This window comes from Vulpes lagopus, chromosome 7, assembly GCF_018345385.1.
Source record: "Vulpes lagopus strain Blue_001 chromosome 7, ASM1834538v1, whole genome shotgun sequence".
NCBI lineage: Eukaryota > Metazoa > Chordata > Mammalia > Carnivora > Canidae > Vulpes > Vulpes lagopus.
Window position 1 is genome coordinate 71,627,881 of NC_054830.1, and position 25,591 is coordinate 71,653,471.

General features: G+C 38.9%; 1 protein-coding gene across 5 annotated transcripts in view; it reads right to left on the minus strand.

Annotated features, from left to right (window-relative positions):
* SLC44A1 (solute carrier family 44 member 1) overlaps positions 1-25,591 on the minus strand; it is a 201,745-nt gene that overhangs the window by 112,673 nt on the left and 63,481 nt on the right. For 3 of the 5 annotated variants that reach the window (XM_041761058.1, XM_041761057.1, XM_041761056.1), the window contains exon 3: positions 25,198-25,340. The exons of the other annotated variants lie outside the window; for them this stretch is intronic. In XM_041761058.1, coding sequence (XP_041616992.1) covers positions 25,198-25,340 — 143 coding nt within the window. The remainder of the gene's footprint in view (positions 1-25,197; positions 25,341-25,591) is intronic. 5 annotated transcript variants of the gene reach the window in all.

Here is a 25,591-nt window from a genome sequence, read left to right on the forward strand (position 1 = left end):
TGACTACAATACCATTAATGTTCTACATAGATAAGAAGAAAGAAAGAAGCCAAGCAGAAAGATGTTATTTGGAAGTGGAATTCACAGACTGTTCCTGTGTCTGATGACAGGGAACTAGCACACAGAGAAAACCTTCTGACCATCTTTGTGTGGAAACAAGTACTCCCCTACTCCCTCTCTCTCCATCGATCCTGTGCACGGGAGTGAGCTTGCCATGCCTGGGAAATCTGGCAAGGGACGTGGCACAAAGCCAGCTCCAGGGCAGAGAACACACAGGTCCTTGTGGGAAGTGTCATGAAAACTTGGAATCATTTACCAGCACTACCAAGGATACTGTTAACAAGAACAATAAAAAATAATGCCAGCCAAGGTTTATTGAGTACTTACTATGTGCCAGATGCTGTATTACACCTTTTACACATATTAATTCACTCATCACACAGTCCTCACCACAATCCTGCTGTCTGTTTTTGTGGGGAGCAGGCAGGTGGGCTGTGGAAATGGGGTGGGAAGAGGAGTTAGATGCATAGTTCTAAGTGATGAGCAATGCCTGGAGAAGTATCTGCAGAAATTACATGACAGGGATGCCTGGGTGGCTCAGTGGTTAGGTGTCTGCCTTCGGCTCAGGGCATGGTCCTGGGGTCCCGGGATTGAGTCTGGCATCAGGCTCCCTGCATAGAGCCTGTTTCTCCTTCTGCCTATGTCTCTGCCCCTCTCTGTGTGTGTCTCTCATGAATAAATAAAGAATCTTTAAAAAAGAAGAAGAAGAGGGATCCCTGGGTGGCGCAGCGGTTTGGCGCCTGCCTTTGGCCCAGGGCGCGATCCTGGAGACCCGGGATCGAATCCCACGTCGGGCTCCCGGTGCATGGAGCCTGCTTCTCCCTCTGCCTGTGTCTCTGCCTCTCTCTCTCTCTCTCTCTCTGTGACTGTCATAAATAAATAAAAATTAAAAAAAAAAAAAAAAAAAAGAAGAAGAAGAAGAAGAAGAAGAAGAAGAAGAAAAGAAGAAGAGGAGGAGGAGGAGGAGGAGGAGGGGGAGGAGGAGGAGGGGGAGGAGGAGGAGGAGGAGAAGGAGGAGGAGGAGAAGGAGGAGAAGAGGAGGAGGAGGAGAAGGAGGAGAAGAGGAGGAGGGGGAGGAGGAGAAGAAAGAAGAAGAAAGAAGAAGAAAGAAGAAAGAAGGAAGAAGAAGAAGAAGAAGAAGAAGAAGAAGAAGAAGAAGAAGAAGAAGAAGAAATAATCATCACATGACAATAGGAAAACAGGCTTGGGAAAAAGGAGGGCCAGAGGCTCCTAGGCCTTTGCTGTTGGATCAGTGACCATCGCCTTTCACAACCTGCTGAGAACAGATACCTTGTCTGACCGTCCTGCAGGAATCTGCCTTCTCCAAGGCCAAAAATGTTCTCACTGTATTTGCAATCTCTTATATACCTTAAAGCACACTCTTGATTTATCCTAGTGAATGAACAGTAGCCTTCTATCAGGCGTGGGTCAGACCAATCTGAGCCTACTTTCTGGCTCTCTTTCTTAACAGTTCTCTACCCTTGGGGAATATGCTTCTTTCTGAGCCTCATTTTCCTTATGTATAAAACTGCATAGTTTTATAGTTTTTTTATACCTATTTTATAGTTTAATGTTACTGATACTATACATAAAATAGCTATCATGCAGTATATACTCAGTGATGTATATCATTAAGAAAACTATTTGCCTTTTCAGGAATTTTACATATGATAGTAAGGCACTAAATTCAACACTTTCTGATATGGGCATACAACAGGACTCTTATACTAACATTATCCATTATTTGGAAGAAAAATCTGTGTAGGAGTATTCACGACTATTAGGTCATTAGCCATAATAAAAACTAAGTAGGCCTTGAGGTGCCTGGATGGCTTAGTCGGAAGAGTAAGTGATTTTTGATCTCAGGGTCCATGAGTTCGAGTCCCACAATGGGTGTGGAGATTACTAAAAAATAAATAAATGAACTTTAAAAACAACAACAATTAAGTAGCCCTCTAGAAGCGGTCTGGCACAAGGTATAAAATAACACAGCAGGCAGAGAAGAACTCTAGCATGTCTATAACACTATAAAATTAACACCACTCATTCTTCAGCCTATATGTATGGTATGGAAGAATTTACTTCAACAGAAGATGATCTTAAACGATATCCTCAGGAAATAAAATCACTTGCACATATATACACCATGCAAAACAGTCTCCAACCTCCACAGTCTATGAATACACGCCTTTAATTCCTTACACACTCCACATATTCAAATGCACATACACACAACATATGTGTGTGCATACACACAACATTTAAAATGATTTATAGGCCTTAGAGTCCGATTCTAAGAGACTCATGCTCTACTGACTAGGCTAGCCGGGTGAGATTCTGATTCTATTAACACTTACTGGATGTCTGGGTCCTAGGAACTGTCACATTCATGACTTTATTTGATCCTCACAACAATTTTAAGAGCTAGAGGCTATTTCCATTCCACAGAGGATAAAACTGAGGCCCTAGGGACTAACTACATGACCCAAGTGAGCTAGTAGATGCCAGAGCATGAATTTAAACTTAGTCCTTCTGATTTGGTGTTTCATGCCGTGTCCAAACTGCTCTATTCCCAAAATATTTCCTACAAAATAATAAATCATTGTAACTGTTCTGTATTAACATTTAATATTGTTTCCAGCATCCTGAAGTTCATTCAATCCATGGCAACATGTTCGTAAGTAATTAAATTTTAACTGAATGGCATTTAACCGAATATTTGAGTAGGAAAAGTGCATGTGTCAAACAGACAAATTTATGATTCATTAAAATTGCACCTTCTTGCCTTTTGATTTAAAAATGCCATTAGCCAGGTAAATAAATCCTTACATTAGTTTCAGTTTTCATTTCAAACAAAATGAACTGTATTTGCCAATTTCATTTTTTGGGAAATGAAACAAATAACTAACTCTCAAATAAGCATGACATTGGCAAACCAGATTACTTTAACTAACAAATCTACCGATAAGTTGGGTTTTTTTTAAACCAAGAGAGCAAAGACACCAAATAGGAGGCTATAAAACATACTGAAAAGGTTTCCTAAACAGTCTTCTTGGACTCTGCCCCTGGGTAAATAAATGGTTGGGAAGGGGCTGGAGCCCATGGATTCATGATTACATGCCCTGGCTCCTATGCCCCATCCTTTCAAGGTGGAGAACCACTGTCACAGATAACCAATAAACTGGAGTGAAAAGCCAATTTTTTTTTTAAAGATTTTATTTATTTATTCATGAGAGACACAGATTGAGAGAGAGCACAGACACAGGCAGAGGGAGAAGCAGACTCTATGCAGGGAGCCTGATGTGGGACTCGATCCTGGGCCCCCAGGATCATACCTTGGGCCGAAGGTGGCGCTAAACCACTGAGCCACCCAGGCTGCCCCGAAAAGCCAATTTTCATTGCTATCTCAAGGAGTCTTTGCTAGACCTACTAACAACTTAAAAATTTCTTTAGTTCATATTAGCTCATATTCTATAGAGGAGCAAGAATGAATAAAATACCAAAAGTGGGAATGAAAGTAGGAAGAGATGCAACAAGAGAAAAACAAATTCACAAACCGACAGCCCAGACACCTACAGGCATTGGCACGTATGACAGACATGCAGCAGTATCATGTGGTATCGAGAAGGACACATTTGCAAAGAGCACTACAAAGCAACCTAAGAGAGTTTTGAACTTCAGTTACAGGAATGGTGAAAAATGCTGAACACTGAACTGTAAGGCAAACATTACAGAGGACGGCAGGTAGGGCGTGGGAGCATGTATTAGAGTCGAGATATAGTCCTGGGAACCGCTGAAGGTGAGAAATGGATAAATTCATTTTAAATTGAAATTCTTGAAATACAGGGTATGCCCAAAAAGGCAGGACAGAGTAAACTCATGGGGACAGATACACCAAAGACAAAAACAGGCAAGCACGGAAGTTCGGGAAAAGGGACAAGAGACATAGAAAGAGGCGATTTCTCCAGCTGTGCTCAGGGCAAGGCAGTGGACACTGAGTGACCCAATGCAGATAAGGATGCTAGAGATGGTGCAAACTATTTAAACTTCTAGTTTTCTTTCATTTTCTTCAAGGAAGATAGGGCAAAGGAGAGAACCTAAGATTTACCAAGAATTTACTTTGGGGCCATAGAGCATCATAGGCACTATCCTCACCCATCCTAATTCAACAAGAGGGAACTGAGATTTACAAGCCGGTCAAGTAACCAAAGGCCACACTGACTTGAACCCTTGGGGGACAGGATCCCAAGGGTGGCTCTTTCCGCCAGCGCCCCTCCGATTCAAAATGGAAAGTGGAAATAAATAAATAAATAAAAGGTGAATGAGTTACAGACCAATTAGATCGGCTCAACCTTCTGGAGCCTGAGAGCAGATGAAGCCCTAGCCAGACACGACACAGTCGGTCCTTTACGTGGCATGCGACGCTCCCAGGATAAGAAGTACGTAGGATGATGTGGAAACACTTCATTCCCTCAACAAACACTATGAAGTGTTTACTACTTGTGGGCTAGGCCTGGGGATACAAAATTCATTAAAAAAATAACAGTTCTTAAATGCAAATAACTTACAGTCTAGAGAAGAAGAAACAAAAATACAGTCATTTCCAAATCAGGTGATACGTAGCAAGGCTGAGATGGCAGAGGAAACTGCATAATTCTGCACGGAGCATGAGGGGTTAGAAGAAGCACTGTGGAATAAGAGGCAGTATCTAAGCCACATTTTGAAAATGAGTAGGAATTTTCCAGACAGTTGGGGAGGGGAGCATTCTAGGCAGAGGAAACTGCATGTATAAAAGTACAGGAGCATGAAAGAGCATATTTAAGGAACTGCAAATGATTTGATAAGGTGGACTGCAGGATGGGACTTCAGAGGGCTACGCCCAAGGGGAAACAGGAGACAGAAGTGGCCACCCTTGGAATCTGAAGGCCCCTCCAGCCCCAGGGCATCACACGTGTGCTCTCAGCAGCCACGGCACACGGATACCCGGGGGTACCAGGCCCTGGGGTTGACGGCCGGGGAGGGGAAGGCTGGGGCCACCGGCGGCGCTGCTCCCCGAGCTGAGCCTTTGCCATTAAATCCTCTCCGGCTGCCATGGCAACTCTGCGGCAGGGCTTTTTGGAGCAAAAAGTGGCAAACAGATACTAGTCTACTGGCCACCTCCTGCCAAATTTGGATTCTCTCCTCTCTAATCAGGACGGAAGCACTGCAGCACTAGAGCTGGAACGCTGGCTGAAAAAGCCCTTGCCCGTCGCCCTCTGCGTTAGTGATTCCTGACGCATGTTTCCCCCCAGAGGAGAAGAAAAACGGAGTCTGATCATTTTTCCAATTATTACCACCTATCAATTTACAATTTGCAGCCCCTATCCACAGAGCACGCTGCCATTAGTGAATCGCACCAAAAGGAAGGACACAACAGCCTAGCAGAGGCTTCTCCCATCGCTAAATATAGACTTCAGAGAGCCCTGGATCTCTGCCCCACCCGCAGTGGGACTGTGTCCAGAGGAGGCCTCTCACTTCCTGTGTGGGGTGCCAGCATCCCAGGGGAGACCCACCCTGAAGTGCTGTGTTCCACAAGGGCAGAGCAACTGGAGTCTGCATATGGAAGTCCATAAAAAACCCAAACTAACTCAACACACACTAACCCAACACATAATTAACTGAAACCCCTGTTGGCCCTCTACTTTCTGGAACAAAGCCAAGCGGAGAAAGAGAAACAAGTTGAAAGCAGTGATTTATCTTCAAAACTGTCACTCTAGACAGTGGCTGAGAGAACTGTAGGATGTTCACGATGCCCCCAAGATGGCAAGAACACAGACAAAGGAACAGAAACAAAGGGCGGAGGTGAACTGTGGGCGACCCGACCTGCGAGGTTGACGACGGCGATGCCCTACTTTCCCACTGCCCGCCCCCCAATGCCATTGAGGAAGAGGCAAAAAAAACGTCCCCAGGGGTATCACCTGTTAAAGAAGTGCCTTGGCACGTACCTCACCAACCTGGCAGCCCTCTATGCAAGCACTTCTGTAGCCCTTGATTCACAGATAACTGCTAAGAAGGGAAACTTTCTTCTCGTTTCTGGTAAATTCACAGCATTGAGAGCTGAAAACAGCTTCCAACTGTGGAGGAAGCCCAGGGATCAGATTAAGACAGAAACACTCTGAGATGTTTACCTCTCTGACCTCACCTCCCACAGGCCTCCTTTCTGTTCCTCTCTTCCAGCTCACTCGTGCCTAGACACCTCTGCCCTTCTATCTGCCTGGAGTGTTCTTTCTCCAGAGAGCAGCACAGCTATTGGTAGCCTCCTCATGTGCTTCAAGTCTCCATGAAGGTGGGGCAGCCACCTCTCTAAAATGTGCATCATCCATCTTTCCTGTCTTCTGTTTCTCCTTAGCACTTAAACTCACATACTCTCTATTTTACTTATTTATCTGTTTATTATCTGTCTCCACCCATAGACTATCAGCTCCCAAAAGGCAGAAATATTCGCTGTCTCATTCATCATTATTATCTCCAGTGCTTAAAACAGTGCCTGGAATAAAGGAGTTCCTAACGTATTTGTTGAGTTAATCAATGGACCTTAACTATGTAAGATTTTGCCAAGCAGGGCAGAGAGTAGAGAGAAGGTAAGTAAGAAGATAGTTTAGGTAGAAGGAAATACTCTTATTCATTCAACAGAAATATATTGAACACCTCTGCCAGGTGCAGGGCTAAATACGCACTAGCGATGCCATGATAAATAAGACCAACATAAACAGTGTCTCCCTTCCCAGCATTGAGTCCAGAGAGAGTAGGGAGGTAATTACAAAAGTGTACAAACGCTATCGCAGAGGAAGAAGGATAAGTGAATGCCTCCAAAGGGCTCTATGAATGGACAGGTGTCCAGAAGAAGGGAAACCTAAAGCCAGGACCTAAAGACTGAGTAATGAGTTTGCAAGGTGTGGGGGAATGGAGGCAGAAACAGGGAAGGAAGAGAACATGCAAAGACATGAAAGGGAGAGACGGCGTGGCATAACAGAGAAAATGAAAAACGGACTGTGATGAAGAACCAAGTGGCCAAACAGGCCAGCTGGAGCTGCTTCACACAGGCCTCGTAGATGGTGGCAAAGAGGTCAGAAACTTGGGAATTCAACCTAACGACACTGGAGAGCCACTGAGGGTTCACCAGCTGTCATGTGGGGAATGAATTAAAGGCGGCCAAGAGAGAGAGAGACTGAATCTCTACCGAGAGGATGACTTCGACTAGGTTGGGAATGGGAACAAAAATGAAATTTTGGAAACACAGAATTAACACAATTAAGAAACCTGATGATTGATTATATATGGAGGGAAAGGAAGAAATTAAGCACGATGCTCATTTATGGACAAAATTAAGAATGGAAGAAATTAAGAATGATCTGGTTTAGACTAGAGTAGCCAGAGCATTGTGGTTTGGACTCCTGTTCAATCAGACACTCATCTCAGGAGGAGAGGTAGAGTTTGGAAGGAGAAGATCATGTTCTAACTGTAGACTATCTACAGTTAGTCCAAAGTGTAGTGGAGTGTGAGTCCAAAGTGTCTGTGGAGTGTCCAAGTAGAGACCCGGACAGTTGGTTGGGATGTCCTGGCACAAAAATCTGGACAAAAGATAAAGACTGTGGAATTACCAGCATATAAATGATAACCTCACCCCCAGGAGTATATGAGATCACCAAAGTGAGTGTGCAGAGATTTTTTTTTTTTTAATGTATTTATTTGAGTAGAATGAGCAAGACCAAGCAGAGGGAGAGGGAGAAGCAGGTTCTCCCCTGAGCAGGGAGCCCAACGTGGGGCTCATCCCAGGATCCTGGGATAATGACCTGAGCTAAAGGGAGATGCTTAATTGACTGAGCCACCCAGGTGCCCCCAGAGTTGAGATTCTAATCCTTGGTGAAACCTGTAACCCTCTCGAAATTTTTTTGTGTGTACCCCCCTTGAAATTATAAGCAAAATTTGGTGCACAAATTCACATGCAGTTTTCTGAAGAGAGATTTCTTATAATTTTGATCAGATTGTCAAAGCCTCCTAAAGAGATTAAAACTAAGAGTAAAGTAAGATGAACAAAGAGACAAAACAAAGGCATGGACCTGAAACGGCATGGGGAAAAAATGATTCTATTATTTAGCTAAGTGTCTGTCGGCTCCTTATGCATATACTATAAAGGAAGAAATAATCGCCAGAATGATAACCAAGAGCTAGACAGTAAATTGTGTTCCTCACACTAAGCTGAAGCCAGAAAAAAAAAAAAAGCAAATTAAATTTTTAAGAGATTTATTTTTAAGTAATCTCTACACCCAGTGTGGGGCCCAAACTCACAACCCTGAGTTCAAGAGTCACATACTCCACCAACTAAGCCGGCCAGGTTCCCCTAAAATACCTCTTAAAAATAATCCACAAGACCTATAAGAGAGAAAAGCTCTCTATTTAATCTAGTCAACTGGAAAAACATCCCTAACCCAAGTTCAATGGCAATACTACACAGTCACGGGGGGTACTCTCAAAATCAACTTGTTCCAGCACTCAGGCTGAGAAATAATATGTGCTAAGAGTCAATGACCAGAGATTTATTTTTCTTTTTAGTTTAACAGTTTTATTGAGATATAACTCACATGCCATGAAATTTTCCTATAAACTGTATAATTCAAAGTTTTGTACAACTCAGTTCAATTAAATATTTTAAGTATATTTTACAGAGTTGTTTATCCATCACCACAATTTATTTCTGTAACATTTCATTACCCTCAAAAGAAATCTCACCCGTTGACAGCCATTCCCCATCCCCCCACTTTCTAACCCCCAGCCCCAGGCAACCAGGAATATGTTCTCTATCCCTACAGATTTATCTGTTCTGGAGAGTTCATATAAATAGTATCATAGAATAAATGGTCTTTTGTGACTGTCTTCTTCTACTTAGCATGAGGTCTTCAAGTTGCATCCATGTTATAGCATATATCGGTGGTACTTTTTTTTTTTTTGGTACTTCTTCTTTATGGCTGAATATTATGTTGTACAGAGAAAATACATTTTGTTTATTCATTCATCAGTTGGTACACATTTGTGTTGTTTTCCTTTCTCGGCTATTTGGAATAATGCTGCTATGAACATCTATATACAAGCCTTTGTATGGATGCATGTTTTTATGAATAGAAGTAATGAGTAGAATTGCTGGGTCACATGGTAATTCTGTATTTATTATTTTGAGGAACTGCCAGGCTTCTCCATAGCAGGTGCTTCATTTAATGTTCAGAAGACCAGCAATATATGAGGAATCTGATTTTTCCACATCCTTGCCAACACTTGCAACTGTCTTTTTTTTTTTTTTTTTACCATTAACTATTCTAGTGGATGTGAAGTAGTAACTCATTGTGATTCTGATTTGCATTTCCTTGATGTTGAATATCTTTTTATGTGCTTATTGGCCATTCAACCTCTCTTCTTTAAAAAAAATTATTTCTAAAGATTTTATTTATTTATTTGACAGAAAGTACAAGCAGGGGGAGTGGTAGGCAGGAGAGGGAGAGGTCCAGCAGGGAGCCTAAGGTGGGGCTTGATCCCAGGACCCTGAGATCCTAACCTGAACCAAAGGCAGATGCTTAACCATCTGAGCCACCCAGGCACCCCTCAACCTCACTTCTTTGAAGAAATGTCCATTTAAATCCTCTGCCTGTCATAGACTTCTTAGTCTTTGAGAAGGACAGAATAAGGCAGAAACAGGCACTAGATATGATCACAACAGCATGAAAAATTATAACAGAAAATAAGGACAAAAGAAAGAAAAGCCGTTAGGAGAAGGTACAGGAGTCAAAGAACTAAAGGTCAGAGAATGGCTCCAGTAGGCAAAGAAAAACAGACAAGCAGGAAGGAGAGAAGGCTGTGGTCAGAGTGGGGAGTTCTTGAATTAGTTTGAATTGATGTTATAGGTGGAGCAATAAAGGGTGATGACCAAAAACCAAGCTGTGACTCCGAAGAGTGAATCCTGAAAGCCCCCACTGAGAAGAAATTCAGAGTTCCCAGGGCTAGAGTGAGAATCAATGAGACAATATGTGAAAGTACTTTGTAAACTCCACAAATGTAAACTTGGGGAAAACTGCTAATTTAGCCATCTGGGTTAAAAAGGGAAGAAGCTTTGATAAGTAACTTCGAAACCTGCTTTGGAAAATAATAATAATGAAAATGATTATAATAAATAAGAATTTAACATCTATGGTTCCAGGCAGTGTGCTAAGAAGCATACATCATTTATCGTATTTATACCTCCAAAACACCCTAGGAAATAGGGTGTTTATTATTAACTTCATTTAACAAATGAAGATCTTTAGGTCACACATATTAATGTTATTTTCTCCAGTGTAAATCATCCTTGGTGAAAATGTAAACCATTGTTGGTTATCTATCTACTGCATCTACCCTTACGGATATATCTCCAATTACAGGAAGAATCTTACTGATCATAGAAAAACTACAAACACTGTTCTCAAGGTACTGCTTTTCTCTTTATATCAGAGAATCAAATTTTTTAACAATCAAACATACCCACCTTGGTTCTACTTTACTCCTTTAATGCTTCAATAATATATAAATGGTTTCCTCTCCATAACAAAAGTAAGTATAATATTTGTTTTACAATATTTAACTCATCTAAAATTTATTTTGCATGGTGTGAGATTAAAATAGCTCTAGATGTAGCTTCCTTCATACTATCATCCAACAATGACTTTTGTTAAACACCAATTGCTATTAGTTTTTATTTTATTTGATTTCTCATATGCTGCTATCAATTTATTTCTGATATTTCTATTGTGTTTCCATCACTCTTACTAACCTGCATTCAAGTGGTCTTGTTAACATACTTTTTGAATGGCAAAATTCCTTTTTGTTCTGCTCTAACCTACACAATCACTAATTAGACAACGAGTAATCTTTCCCCCCTTCCTGTTTTGTTTGGCCAATACATTAATTGCCAATATTTAAAAATCAGAAGATCAGTAAGTGCTATAGTCAGAATGTATGCCCCCACATTTCATATGTTAAATCCTAACTTTCAAAAGCGATGGTATTAGGAGCCTCTGAGAGGTGATTCGGTTATGAGGGTGGAGCCCTCATGAGTGGGGCTAGTGCCCTTATAAAAGAGTTTCCAAAGAGATCTCTATCCATTTCCACGACATGAGCACACAGGGAGATATTAGCAATGAACCAGAAAGAGGACCTTCACGAGACTGTTATCATTCCAATGTCTCGACCTTAGACTTCTAGTCTCCAGAACTAAGAGAATTAAAATTCCTGTTGTTGTTTATAAGCCTCTCAGTCTGTGACATTTTGTTTTAACAGCCTGAATAGACTAAGGTGATTGGTTATGTGTGCTCCCCTACTCTCCTTCCATAAATAGATTTCTGGCTTCTTTTGAAAAAGGAGGACCACTGGGCCATCCATCCATATGCCAAAAATCAGCTAGGACCAAGTAGAAACTATTCTTTAACTGGGCACACACATATCAAGTTCAAAGTGTCCAACATTCCCTATGATCCCAGCCCCCTTACATGACTTATAGTGCCTGCCTAGAGGCCTTTAAATAGGCAAACTCTGGTGAAACCCAAAAGTTTCCCTTTCTACCTCAAAGCCAGTAATTTCAGTTAATTTGATGCTAACATTTAGGAACCACACTTAACTTAAATTTCTGGTCTAATCTTACTTCTCTACTTCCATTGTATGGCTCCCTACTCTTCTATCTCCATTTAACTGTCTCAAAATATATATGCTCCTAATTCTAATCCTCTCAAATTATTCTGTGAACAAGCATAATTTTTAACATGTTCTCCCCTGAAGTTCTTTCCTGCTCCTTTATTCTGTGATTTATACTCTCAATCAAGTCCAATTCACCATCCTATCAGGATCTTAACTGGTATTGTATTAAATCTATAAATTAACTTTGTTAGTATTGTCATCCTTATTAAGACTACTCAACTAGGAGTAGATTATATTATCTTATTATTCGTTTTCTTTTCTTTTAAGATTTATTTATTTATTTATGATAGACATAGACAGAGATAGAGGCAGAGACACAGGAGGGGGGAGAAGCAGGCTCCATGCTGGGAGCCCAACGTGGGGACTCCAGGATCGCACCCTGGGCCAAAGGCAGGCGCTAAACCACTGAGCCACCCAGGGATCCCCTGTTTTCTTTTCTATTAAAGTATTATAATTCTCTGTATTTGGCCCTCTATCTTGTTGGATTGTTTTCTCATAAGACAAGTATTACGTTTTTCATTCTATTTTGTCTAGTGATAAAATAAATTACTGAACTGAGTTAGATGTATGTCTTATAATTCATGATTTAAGCATCTCATTTCAAGATATGTTTTTGTTAAATCTCCTAAGCATTTAGGTTACCGTCCCTCGTCATTGGCAGATAGTATTATCTTTATCTCTACTGACCTACACACATTCCATTTATCTTTTATATAATTTGTTGCAACTAGTTATTTAAAACAGTGTTACAAAAAGAGGTGATAGCCTTACTTTAATTTTTTCCGTAATACCGGTATCTGCCGCTACCAGAAACTCTATCAGCTTCCTTTAATGCCCTAGACTTAAAAATCTATTTTTTTACAAAGGTGCCAAGGTTATTCAACAGGGAGGGCAGTCTTTTCAATAAATGAAGCTAGAATAACTGGGTTTTTGTATTGGGGGAAAAAGAAGACAAATCTTGACCTCTTTACACAGTATGCAAACATTAAATCAAAATGGATCATAGGCATAAACATAAGAGCTAAATACAAAATGTACAGAAGAAAATGAAAGAGGATGTCAAGTACTTCCATTTGAACCTCAGTCTGTACTTTCCAACTGATTAAGTTCTTCTTTCCAGCTTATCTCTTAACTCAGGCAAAAGACCCTGCAGGTAAAGCATCCCCTGTTGGGAACCAAAACCACCCTCTCAAGCAAGAAGACTGCCCTGAGCCAACAAGACCCCACGTGACTGACCCCAAGACAATGATGACCTGACCTTTACAGCCCACCTGCATGTACCCACCCACCTTTGTCCCACATTCTCCTTATATAAACCTAGAAGTATTTTCAGCACTTTGAAGATGGTCTTTGAGACGTTAATCCGCTGCCTTCCTGGTGTTGGCCTCACTGAAATAAATTCCTTTCTTGTTTCCTCACATGTGTCTCTCTGCCTTTGGATTTTGTTAAGGGCAAGCAGCCTGAACCTGGTCTGTTTGGGGCCCCCGGAGCCAGGGGCTCCTGTACCCCTGTGCACTGGCTACAAAAACATAGAAACAAATCTCTATGACTTTGGGTCACATCGATGATTTGTCAGAGTACAAAAACATGAGCCATTAAAAAGATACAATTATGTGTATGTTTTAAGTATATCTAATGGACAAATGAGATTTCATCAAAATTAAAAATTTATCAAAAGATACCACTAAGAAAACAAAAAGGCAAACCACAAATTAGAGAAATATTTGCGAAACATATACCTAATTAGGGTCTTGTAAACAGAATATATGAAGAATTCTAAAAACTTTTTAAAACAAACCAATTTGTCGAAATGTGCAAAGGATCTGAACAAATACTTCACAAAAGAAGACTTATGGATGGTTAACCAATACTTTAAAAAGATGCTCACCATCACTGGTCACTAAAACACGAAATTTAAAACCATACAGAAATACCATCACATGCACATGTGACCAGCTGAACCTGGTCCATTTGGAACCCCCGGGGCCAGGTGCTCTTGCACCCCTGTGCTCCAGCTATGGTGAGAATGCAAAATGCTGCAACTCCTTTGGAAAATAGTTCCGCAATTTCTTATAAAGTTAAACATAACCTTACTATATGACTCAGCAATCCCAAACCTAGGTATCTACCCAAGAGTAATGAAATACACATCTATATAGCATCACATGCATAGGTTTCCAAAGCAGCGTTATTCACAATAGAAAAAAAATTATTTTAAATAAGTAAATAAACCAAATTACCCAAAACTAGTGAACAGACAAGCAAAATGTGGTATATCCACAGAATGGAATACTACTCAGTAATTAAAACAGAACAGACTATTGTATTTAACAACATGGGTGAATCTCAATAACATTATTATGCTATGTTAAAAAGGCCAGACACAAAACACAATATACTACATGATTCCATGCCTATGAAATTCTAGACAAGGTAAAACTATACCATCAGAAAGCAGATCAGTAGTTACTTGGGGACAAGGATGGGGGAAGAACTGGCTGAAAAGGGGCATAAAGTAATTTTCAGGGGGCAACAGAAGTGTGGATTGTGATAAAGCATGTATGAATATACAGTTACTAGTTACAATAAATTATTATATGTAAATTATACTGTAATAAAACTATAAAAATAAAATAGCTCAAATTTCATCTTGAAAAACGTACTTTACAAAATCCAAGAATCCCCTAATTAAGTCCTACACATTTGAAGTGCATAACAAAGAATTTAATCTACTCAGAAAAAGGTTTCAACTTTGCCCTGGGCAAAGGAGTGTCTTTATTTGCCAGGGACCTTGGGTCATGGCAGATACTCCAACAATATGATTTAGGGTGTGGGCAGGCCTCACCATATAGAATTTAGGGCAGGGACTGATCATTCTTCTTCTTCTTTTTTTTTTTTTTTTAAGCTTTTAAAGTAATCTCTACACCCAACATGGAGCTTCAATTTACAACACTGAGATCAAGAACTGAATGCTCTACCAACTGAACTAGCCAGCTGCCCAAGGGGTTGACCACCCTTAGGAACACCAGCAATGTCATGTAGACAAGGAATTTGGGGATCATGTGCTGTCAGTTTGACAAGGGGCTAGAGATAGGATCAGCCACATGTGCAATGAATCATGCCTGCATAATGAAGCCACAATAAAAATTCTGAATATTGAGACTTGGGTGAGCTTATCACTTGGCAATGTGTCATGTATACTGTTACATATCAAGGCCAGGTAAGCAAATGCCCTGACACCACAGAAAGAAAACAATGAACACTCTGCCCTGTGTACTTCTTTCACTGGCTGGTGTTAATCTATAGCTCTTCCCTCAAACTGTAGCTGTGAATATAATAGATTTCAGCAAGTTCTGTGAGTCTTAAGAATGGTCGTGTGGACCCCTTGAATTTGCAAGTGGTATCAGAAGTAAAGGTAATCTTAGGGATCCGATCTTGCAATAAGTGTCGGAATTGAGTGTGGTCATATGTGGACTGTGGACCCTCACATCCGGATAAATAAAGAGGTGGCAAACTAATGACTTTAACATTCATAGTTGAAGTGGTTAATAATTATCTAAAGTATATTACAAAGGTCATATCTATGAGCTTATATATAATGACAAATGCTTATTAGACTCTTTACAGTTGCCTGGTTAACCTGGAACCAACCCAAGTAGTGAAAGTCTGGACTGAGCATGTTTAACTCACTTGGGCGGGATATACACCGAAGCAGGTAACACAGAGAAAAACCAATCACCTCATCCTTGTCTCACTGCATGCATGTCATCTACTTCTAAGTGGCTTTTTACTTCCCTATTTTGAATCTGCAAAACATTTCAACTTTCAACTCCTGCATTTTCTAAGGTACATAATTGAATCTCTTCTTTCAAATTGCTAGCAGTATTATCCATAGCAAATAATATCCTAGAATTAGACTAGTAATACAGATGTTATCTTTGTAGAAAGCTTTAAAATTCAGGCTAAATCGTGGTATGAAAAAAAAAATAGTGGTGTGATCACAAAATACAGCAAAAAAAAGAAAGAAAGAAAGAAAGAAAGAAAGAAAGAAAGAAAAAGGAAAAAAAGAAATTCCAAAGATGCCTCCATAAATTTGCCTTCAGAATATTTACCTATCATTTTTACAATGTCTCACATTTTCCATGAGAGTACAACAAAGTTTAGGGAAAACTGCATAAATAATACAATAAGTTTCCATTTAGAACTTCAAAAATGTTACTCTTTTCAAATGCTTATCAGTTTATGACAAAATGAGTCCACAAATACAAGTTCATGTGTAGTATCTAGGCTGCTCTTTTTCGTGTTGAACCAAACTAGGAGAGATGGTAGGTTAATGTTAGAATCAGAGATTATTTGACAGGAAGCCAAGAGGACAGGGCTTTCCCTCAAGGCAAAGCCAATATATCTCCATTTGTTCAAACTCATCTCAAACTGTAGGAATAAGCAAGTGCTCTATTGGGCTGCTCTGGAGAAAACCCTGAACACTGTAAAACTCAAGCATTAGCACCATGGATAAAATGCACTGCCTCTCCTCTTCTAAGCCTCTACAACTCCACAAGATAGAATTAGGAGCTCTTCATTATAGGTGCCAGTTGTCACCCAGCTTTAGCATGTCCTACAGAACTCCAACCTGTAGACTCAGCCCACAATGTTCTTCAGCGAATAAGAACTAAACTTGACATTCTAATTGGAATTCCATCCTCACTGGAGATAGGCTCTTGAGCTGCCACATAGCCCAAGAACCCCACACGACCATCCATTCACCAGTTTCCCCCTCATCACCACTACGTATGCGTTTCTTCCAAAAGCCTCCTTTATTTGATTTTTGCCTTGCTAGAATGCAAGTCCTGCTCTGGACCTCCAACGTAAGGCTCTAAAACCCTACTTGAAATGACTCTGTCCCTGAACCCCCCAAGTCTTTGGCTGAGAGAGATTCTTTCACACAAATGGACAATCTAGAACCAACATGTTACCCTGAAGAAGGGGAGGTCAGAGACACCGAACCATGAGAAGGATCTGGCCCATTGTTGCTAAAGGATGGATCATGAGCCACAGAATATAGGTTCTTGAATATATAGGCTGCCTCTAGAAGCTGAGAACGACCCTTCGTTGACAACCAGCAAGGAAATGGGACCTCAATCTGACAACCACATGGAACCAAATTCTGGTAAGAGCTTGAATGAGCTTGGAAGAAGATTCATTCCCCAAAGCCTCCAGTAAGAAACCTAGCCCTGCTGACACTTTGATTTCAGCCCTGTGAAACCTTGCACAGGGAACCAGTTGAGCCTTACCATGCAGATTTCTGATTTACAGAGAACTTTGCATTTCAAGCCACTTGGTTTGTGGCAATTTGTTACAGTTGCAGAAGCAACTAATAATAGAGTAGTGGTTCCAGTGCCACCATCAAATTGCCTTATTTTTCTGTCCCCACCAGCCTGCTGTTAGGAATCTAGGAAAAGGCACTCACCACACAACACTTACAGGATGTCCCACATGGCACGGTCATGGTTTATCTGCATATTCTGTCTTCCTTGCTAAAATCCAAGCTTTTCAAGGACAGGGATTATGAATGTCTTTTTTCCCCACTTTTTTTCATTACATAAATAATATATATTGATTGAAGAGAACTTAGGAGAAACAGTATAAAATCAAAACTATCCAAAATGTAACAGTTAACCACACGTTAACATCTTCATGTCATTCTATATCTTTCTATGCACGTTTTTATATGTATATATAAAAATCATACTATTTCTGTTGTTCTGTAACTTATTTTTCCCTTCATAATGTTATGTGGCTATTCCATATCAATGGACATGATTCTACACCATAATTTTCCATTCAACAGTAACTCGGACTGGGCCAGGTCCTCCTACTACAACCTGTCTCAAGCCTTTATGCTTCTCCCTTCATAACACTTAAAACAGCTGTTAATACTATGACTGTCAGATGACCTTATTAAGTTCTGTTTTGTTCACTAGATTATAATTTCCATGAGTTAAAGAGTGTGCCTCTTTTGCTCAAGATTATAGTCTCCAATGCCTAAACAAAAGAAGATGGCAAAAAATAGAATGCCTAAATAAATGAATTTAACCAAACCTCTTTTGTCAGCCATTTGGGTTGTTTCCTCTTTTGTTTTTCCTAATGGAGATCTCTTGCACACACATTTTAATAAATGCTGAGGACTAAATAAAATAATTAATAGAATTTTCAAGAATGGTGAAGGATAGTCATTCAGTAAGCAGTAATTTAAGTCATCTGAAAGAGAAAGATGTCCTAGTTGAATAAGAACTAACTGTAGTTGGCTGACAAGGATCCTCAAAGCAAGAAGTTTAGCAAATTTTATTCTAGTTCCTTTTCTTCTTCAAACAGGGACAGGTATGCACAGTCAAGAAGACTTGATAACTCCTTAAAAACTCTTCACTAAAGGCATGTTTTACTTATTAACTAATTAAAGAAAAACATTCTTTCTAATATAGATGGGTATTTGGTATGATGTAGGCACAGGAAACTTGCCAATCTTCTTATGAGTAGTTTAAAGAGTAAACACATTCTCCAAATTGGTACCATATCAGTCCCATCTCCCCAAAAAGCTTTTTATAAGAGTAAGTAAGCTAACTAGCCATCATGGGGTGGACTGAGCCAGACACTAAACCTACAGAGACCTGAGCTTTAGGGAAGGTAATCAGTGGCCACTACAGTCCTATCCTGTGTCCATACAGAGATGGTAAAAATAGAGTGTTTCTTTAAAATAAGACTACTGTCTATTAAATCATCAACTATCTTAAAAAAGTAACATTGTCAGGAGAAAAAAAGTAACATTACTAGTTTAAACTACATGTTTTTTGGGCAGCCCAGGTGGCTCAGTGGTTTAGTGCTGCCTTCAGTCCAGGGCATGATCCTGGAGGCCCAGGATGGAGTCCTGCTTTGGACTCCCTGCATGGAGCCTGCTTCTCCCTCTGCCTGTGTCTCCGCCTCTCTCTCTCTCTCTCTCTCTCCCTCTGTCTCTCGTGAATAAATAAAGTCTTTAAAAAATAAAAATAAAAAAATAAACTACATGTTTTTCAATAGGTATTTAAAACACACAAATGCTAAAAATGCTCAAGTGTGAAATAAGAACAACATATTTCATCAATAAAATGCATGTTCTTCATCTGACAGAGAGAAACAGACAAGGCTGCCTTCAGATTATTTGAAGCCTTCATAGATTGTATAGGTTTCAAAGTTTCTTTAGTTATAACTTTATTAATTTATATTACCTGCCCTTTCTTCTCTGCATGTTCTACTAAAAGTTTTTCATCTTTAAATGTCCAGAGGGAGAGACCCCAAAAGTAAAAAGGATGGGAAACTGAAATCATTGTGTCGCTTACCAGGGGTGGTGGAGTACATAATGCAAAGAGCACTAGACTGAGCGTAAAGAGTGGGGTGCTAGTTCTGATACTACTGTTTCAAGCCACTGACATTTCCTAGACCCCAGTCTCTTTATCCGAAAAATGAAGGGGCTCAGTGATCTCCACGGCCCTTTTATGCACAAACATTCTTTACTGTGGATTTCCGGGGAATGAGACAGTTAAAGAAAAGTAAAACTCATAGTAGATATACCCTGCCACAGGTTATGAAGGTAATTGAAAAAGGTCTCAAATAAAATGCCCCCTATAGATTTTACTTATAAATGTATGCCATCAACCTCCTCAGACCTCTACTCCCTGTACATTCTGTTAATACTGATTATCTGAAATCTGAGAGGCATTTTACAGTCAAAGAGCCTTTATCAGTGATTGGGGCTTTAAATGGCTTCCTTAGAGGAAAGATAAAAAGATAAAGAATAAAGTTAGATTTGTGCAAAAAATAAATCTTTGGAACCTCTATGAAAAAAATCAATAGTGATAAGTGAGATCTATCTCACTTATCTCACTGAGAAAATTTCTTAAGAGTCACAAAGACTCACTAAGCTCTGTGTTAGGACTTTCTGCAGAATAGAGAAAAATTTCTAATAATGATATAATACCTACATTTAAAAAATGAAAAGCAGTTCTCAACATACCCTTATCTGGTTTTACAATAACCTATGCATACTAAGAGCCACTACCATCTTGCCATAGCCTCTCCCATCCCGGGCACCCAGAACAAGGTAACATCCATGGTAGAAACATAATAATACCTCCTGCTCCTCCAGTTGTCTCCCAGGGGCCAACAGAGCTAGATGCTTTGCCCCAGTATAGTCCCCATATCGACAAATCCAGATATCTTAGAACTAGAAGCAGCCTTGCTCTATCTAAATTGATATGGAGGATATGGGGCTTCCCCTTTGGGAACAATTTCTATAATAATAATAATTCTCTGTGTAAAAATTGACACATATACTGTAAGGCTAGCTTTACAGTTCTGAAAATGGTAGGCAATGTAGAATGTGGAAGAAGAGATCTTTTTGGAATTGTCCATCAGACTTCAAATATATTATTACCACTACTCCCTCCACCAAAAAAAGAAAGGAAAAAAGACTGTAAGCCTTACCTATGTTCTCTAGCATCTCTGCTACATAATAATAGCTCAACTACAAAATAAGTCATTTTCAACTACAAAATAAGTCATTTTCTCTGAGCCTCAGTTGGCAACAATATTTGATGGGCTGCTTTACCGAGGTTACACACAAGTTTACCAATACTTGATGGGATGCTTTAAGGAGGTTACACACTAGATAATCTTAAAAATCCCTTTCATCTCTGACACTCCTTGATTCTAAGACAAATGACCTTTCTGAGTTAACCCAGCCTCAGAACCTTATTTATAGCGTTGTTTCTATGCAGAAGATTTATACGTATCTCAAACAATTTAAAAGTGAACTTTGGGAACATAATCCATTTGAAGTTGGGGCCTTCCTGTATTTCATAAAATATTATCTACCATTTTCTTTCACATCCTTACTAAGCCCCTGTGAAATAACTCTTGGATGTTTTAATCTGGCAGCTGTAAAAATATGGCACTCCAGGGAGACAGAGTTGGGTAGGGTGGCGGAAGACTATAAGATGCCCCAATTATTCCCACTTCTTGGAATTCACACTTTGGTGTAATTCCCTCCCTTGACTTTGGGTGGGACTTGTGATATGCTTCTAACACGAGAAAATGGCAAAGGTAACAAGATATCACTTCTATAATTATATTACATAAAATTTAATTTCCATCTTGCTAGCAGACTCTATTGATGCTTTCCCTTGCTGGCTTTTGAAGTAAGCTACCATATATATGGAGTGGCTCTCACAGCATGCACTGAGGGTGGCCCAGGCTTACAGCCATGAAGAGCTAAAGCCCTGAGTCCAACAATCCTGAAAGACGGGGTGCTACCAACTCTGTGAGCTTGTCAGGAGAACTCTCCAACAGAGCCCAAGGCCTGACCAACACCTTGATCGAGGGCCTGGGAGACACTCCGAGGCAGAAGACTCAGCTTAACCATACTCATATTCCTGATCCACAGAAACTGTGAGATAGTAATTGTGTCTTGTTTTAAGCCACCAATTTATAGTAACATTGTTACCTAGCAAATGATAATTAATGCAGGCAGAAGAAACACACAGTATATTGGAGAAGAACTCCAAGGCAACAGAAAAACAGATTTGAGATAGGAAATTTCAGGTAATAAAAGATCACTATGGGATAAAGTTTGTTTTGAAATATTTCATGAAGAGGTTAGTTACAGGACCCATCTTATTAAGTCTTTCAAGAATTCAGACTGGCAGAGAAGTAGAGGGGACAGCACACAAATAGAACGAATATCTTGGATAAAAATACTATCTACTGCACTGAGAAATAGTGGGAAAGGACTGAGTAGGTACAATGGGTCTAGATCATGGGAAGCCTGCAAAGGCAGGTGTTGAATAGACTCCCCTTTGATAATATAGGCATCAACACTAAGGAAAGGCTCTTGAGCAGGGAAATGACCATAAAAAGTATTTGAAAGAACTTAATCCTATCACAGCATAAAGGATGGAGAAGATTAGAGATTAGAAGACCAAGAATAGATATGCTACCACAACAGCTGTCCTGAGGTCAACAAACATGTGAAGGAAAAAGGCTCATGCTCATGAATAACCAAAGACTTGCAAATTAAAACTATAAAATGCCATTTTTGGTTAACCAAATTAGCAAAAAATAAAAACTAGTAATACAAGCAAAGATAAAGCAGCCTCAGACACTGGTGGTAATGTAAATAGAATGGACATTATGGAAAGCCATATTCATTAGCAATTTTTATTAATAATCTTAAAATATTTATTAGTAATCTTAATCTTATCCTCAGACTTGGTAATTCACTTCTTAAAAAATATTTTAAGAAAATAAATTTTTTACCCATTCAACAAACATTTACTTGAGTGCCTGCAACATTCCAAGTACTACAGATACAGTCTGAATGAAACAGACTTCACCTCTGCTCTCATGAACTTAGAAAACACAAACATTTAACAAATAATCACAAAATAAATATGTTATTACACATATTACAGGACACAATGGGAATCTTTTTATTTATTTTCATTTATTTAGTTTTAAAGTAAGCTACACTGAACATGGAGCTCAAACTTACAACCCCAAGATCAAGAGTCACATGCTCTACCAACTCAGCCAGCCAGATGCTCCATGAGAAAGTATTTTTAAATACCTGATTTAAACTGTGAGGTCAAAAAAGACTTTTCTGGGAAATAACATATATAATGAGGACTGAAGGATGAGTAGAATGCAGCCACATGAAGAATGGGAGAAATATTTCCTTTTGACAGAGGAAATAATACTCATGAAGGCAAGAAAGTATTAGTTGTATTCAAGATTTTAGAGGATTCATTTATTAACTTATTCAAGAAGTATGTATGGAGGTAGGTCCTAGTAAATATCAGGTATTAGGGACTGAGGATTAAAAAATGAGAGAAAATAGTGATCAAGGTCAAGTTGGGGTAGAAGCAGACAAAACAGGTATAAAAAATTTTTATTGCTTATGGTAGGGCCTAGTATCATAATGGAGACAAACATATATTAGGAAATGAATGAAAAACTAGGAAATGAATGCATTTGGCTGAAAAAATAAGAGGACGGAGTAAAGGTGACAAACAGAGACACTATGCCTTCTTTCAAATCCAAACAATATAGACTTACCTGAGAAAGTTATGTTAAAAAATGTATTACTCATTAAAATATATATGTAGCATTTTAAGATAGAAATACTTAGATGGTTCAGCACTAAAATGGGTAGCACTGTTGGTTGAGCATCTGACTCTGGATTTTGGCTCAGGTCATGATCTCAGGGTTGTGAGATCGAGCCCTGGGTCAGGCTCCACATTGGACATGGAGCCTGCTTAAGATTCTCCCTCACCCACTCCCTCTCAATAAACAAACAAACAAACAAACATGTATACTTAAGGTATAGCTACCTGGGAAACTATTTCCTCTATAGCTATCCATGAATGGCTCCCAACTATGCTAACACTCAGGGAAAAGTCACCACTTTTTTGGAATAAGAAGTAGGCTCTCTTTGAAAGAGGCCAATTATAAAAATATATATAGTATGTGTACGTACACATACATAGTGTATTGAGTATATAGTATGAAGAATATATAGTACACAGGAAATAGCTGTATCAGTATTTAGAAAATACAAGGACTTGAAATTAAAAATTGACCAAATGAACTTCTATAAGTTTAAGTGTGAAGAGTGACATTTACACAAATCTTATGGTGACGATATGTTTGGAACCATCAGCAAATTATAAAGGGAGCCATGAACATGAGTATGACCTCATGTGAGCAGTAGATCTGAAGGAAGAGATCTCTTTTCCTCCTATCTCTTCAGTTACCTAAATGGTAATATTTTATGTTTGGTACATGTCAATAGCATTAAAGAGTCAAAAAGTGTTTGACAACATAGACATTACCTACAACAACAAAAAAAGATGTGGAATTCTGTACTATTTTTGTAACTTCTATGAGTCTAAAATTATTTCAAAACAAAAAGTAAAAGAAATATATATATATATATAAATATAAAAGAAATACACACACACACACACACACACACACACACTTATATAGGCTGTCTTGTTATCAGAAATAACACAAGGCCTAAAAGTGTTAATTCTATAAAGCAATCAAAAAGGGGATAAATGAAAATCCTCCAAATTACTCTTTCTGAGTCCAATTTTCACTTCTGTCAAGGGATGCAGATGCTTATCAAGAGAAAAAGCTCATAGTCTGTATTTGATCTTCCACTGACCAACCAGACTTTTGAGAAAATCATTTCAATCTCTCTAAACCTCTGCTACACCTACCTCACAGCATGGTGTTATATGCTTGCCAACTATGATATGCTACACAAATATTCATTATTATTATTTAAAATTATATTTATTTGAACTGCATTACTCCATTCAATGGGGGAATATTTCTGAGATCATATCATAACTATTTGGATTTCTTCAAGTTTGTGAAATTATCAAATTAATCTTATACTTTCCAGTAAAGGCACTGATTTAATGAACGGATTTATCTAATAATAGATATAGTTACTATATCCTGGAAAATGCTTCTTAAGACAACTACATCTTTAAAAATAGTTTTCACTGCTTAGCCTTTTCTTTTCCTATAAAGTTCATAAACTGAATTGGGTAACCCATTACTTTAAAATGTTTGGTTAATTTTGAAGACTTGATTTATTTATTAAACCTCTCTAATCAATTGTGATGGGGCATAAACATACAGTGTGGACAAATATACTGGCATCAAATCTAAAATATGTATGATGACATTTTCCTCACAGACGTTAAAAATGAAGTAATAGCTCCTCTGAAGAAAAAAAGGCAATTAAGTCAGGAATTTCATGAAATGTGAAAGATGAAACTTGCAAATTCAAAACAAATTTTAAAGTCTGAGAAAGAAAATGTATCTTATAAAATTGGAAATTGATGTGTACTGTACTTATAAATGATGCATCACAAAATGTTTCGTTATACCTTTAATGTTTCAAAATCCATTATCATCCCTCTGTCTCCCATCAATACAGTCTTAGGAAGAAAAAGTATTACGTTATTTCCTGATTTAAGACTTCATGTATAACCTAAAGGCTAATGGGAAAACAGAGTATAGGAATAATCCTCTCAAATCAAGCCTATACTCATTAAAACCTCAAGATAGTGCATTTTAACTTGGCAGCTAATTTTATTTCCTGGAAAATGTATTGACAGACCAAAAACAGGAATAATTCGAGTGGGAGGTTAAAAAAAATAAAAACACCAACAGGAGTCATATAAAAATAATATTCAGTAAGATATTACTGGAAAAGCAGGATTTTCTACCCCCCATTCAAAGTTTCCACAGTGTTCATTCAGCCAACAGTCTACTCACTTCCGATGGGTGTGGTCCATACCACTGTTTGGTATTGCTTCCAACTTTGCATTTTTCTGCCCACAGATATTTCCATAGCTGTCGTATCCTGACACTAGTCTCGCTGCTGCACCTGTTGCTACTGAAAAGCCACAAATAAATCCCTAGAAAAAAAAAAACAGAAAAAACATACAAATAAACCAGTTCAATAGCAACAGTCACTACTTGATACGATAATGAGCTTCTTTTTGTCTGTTGAAGGGAACAAAGAGCCATCTTTCCTTATTGCAAACACTATTCAACTGTTTTCCTTGGATTTCACATAAGCAGCACAAGAAGCCCACAGGGAAACACTATTTACTACCATAACAAAACAAATCTCAAGCTTTTACATCATAAGATAGTCTTTGCATTT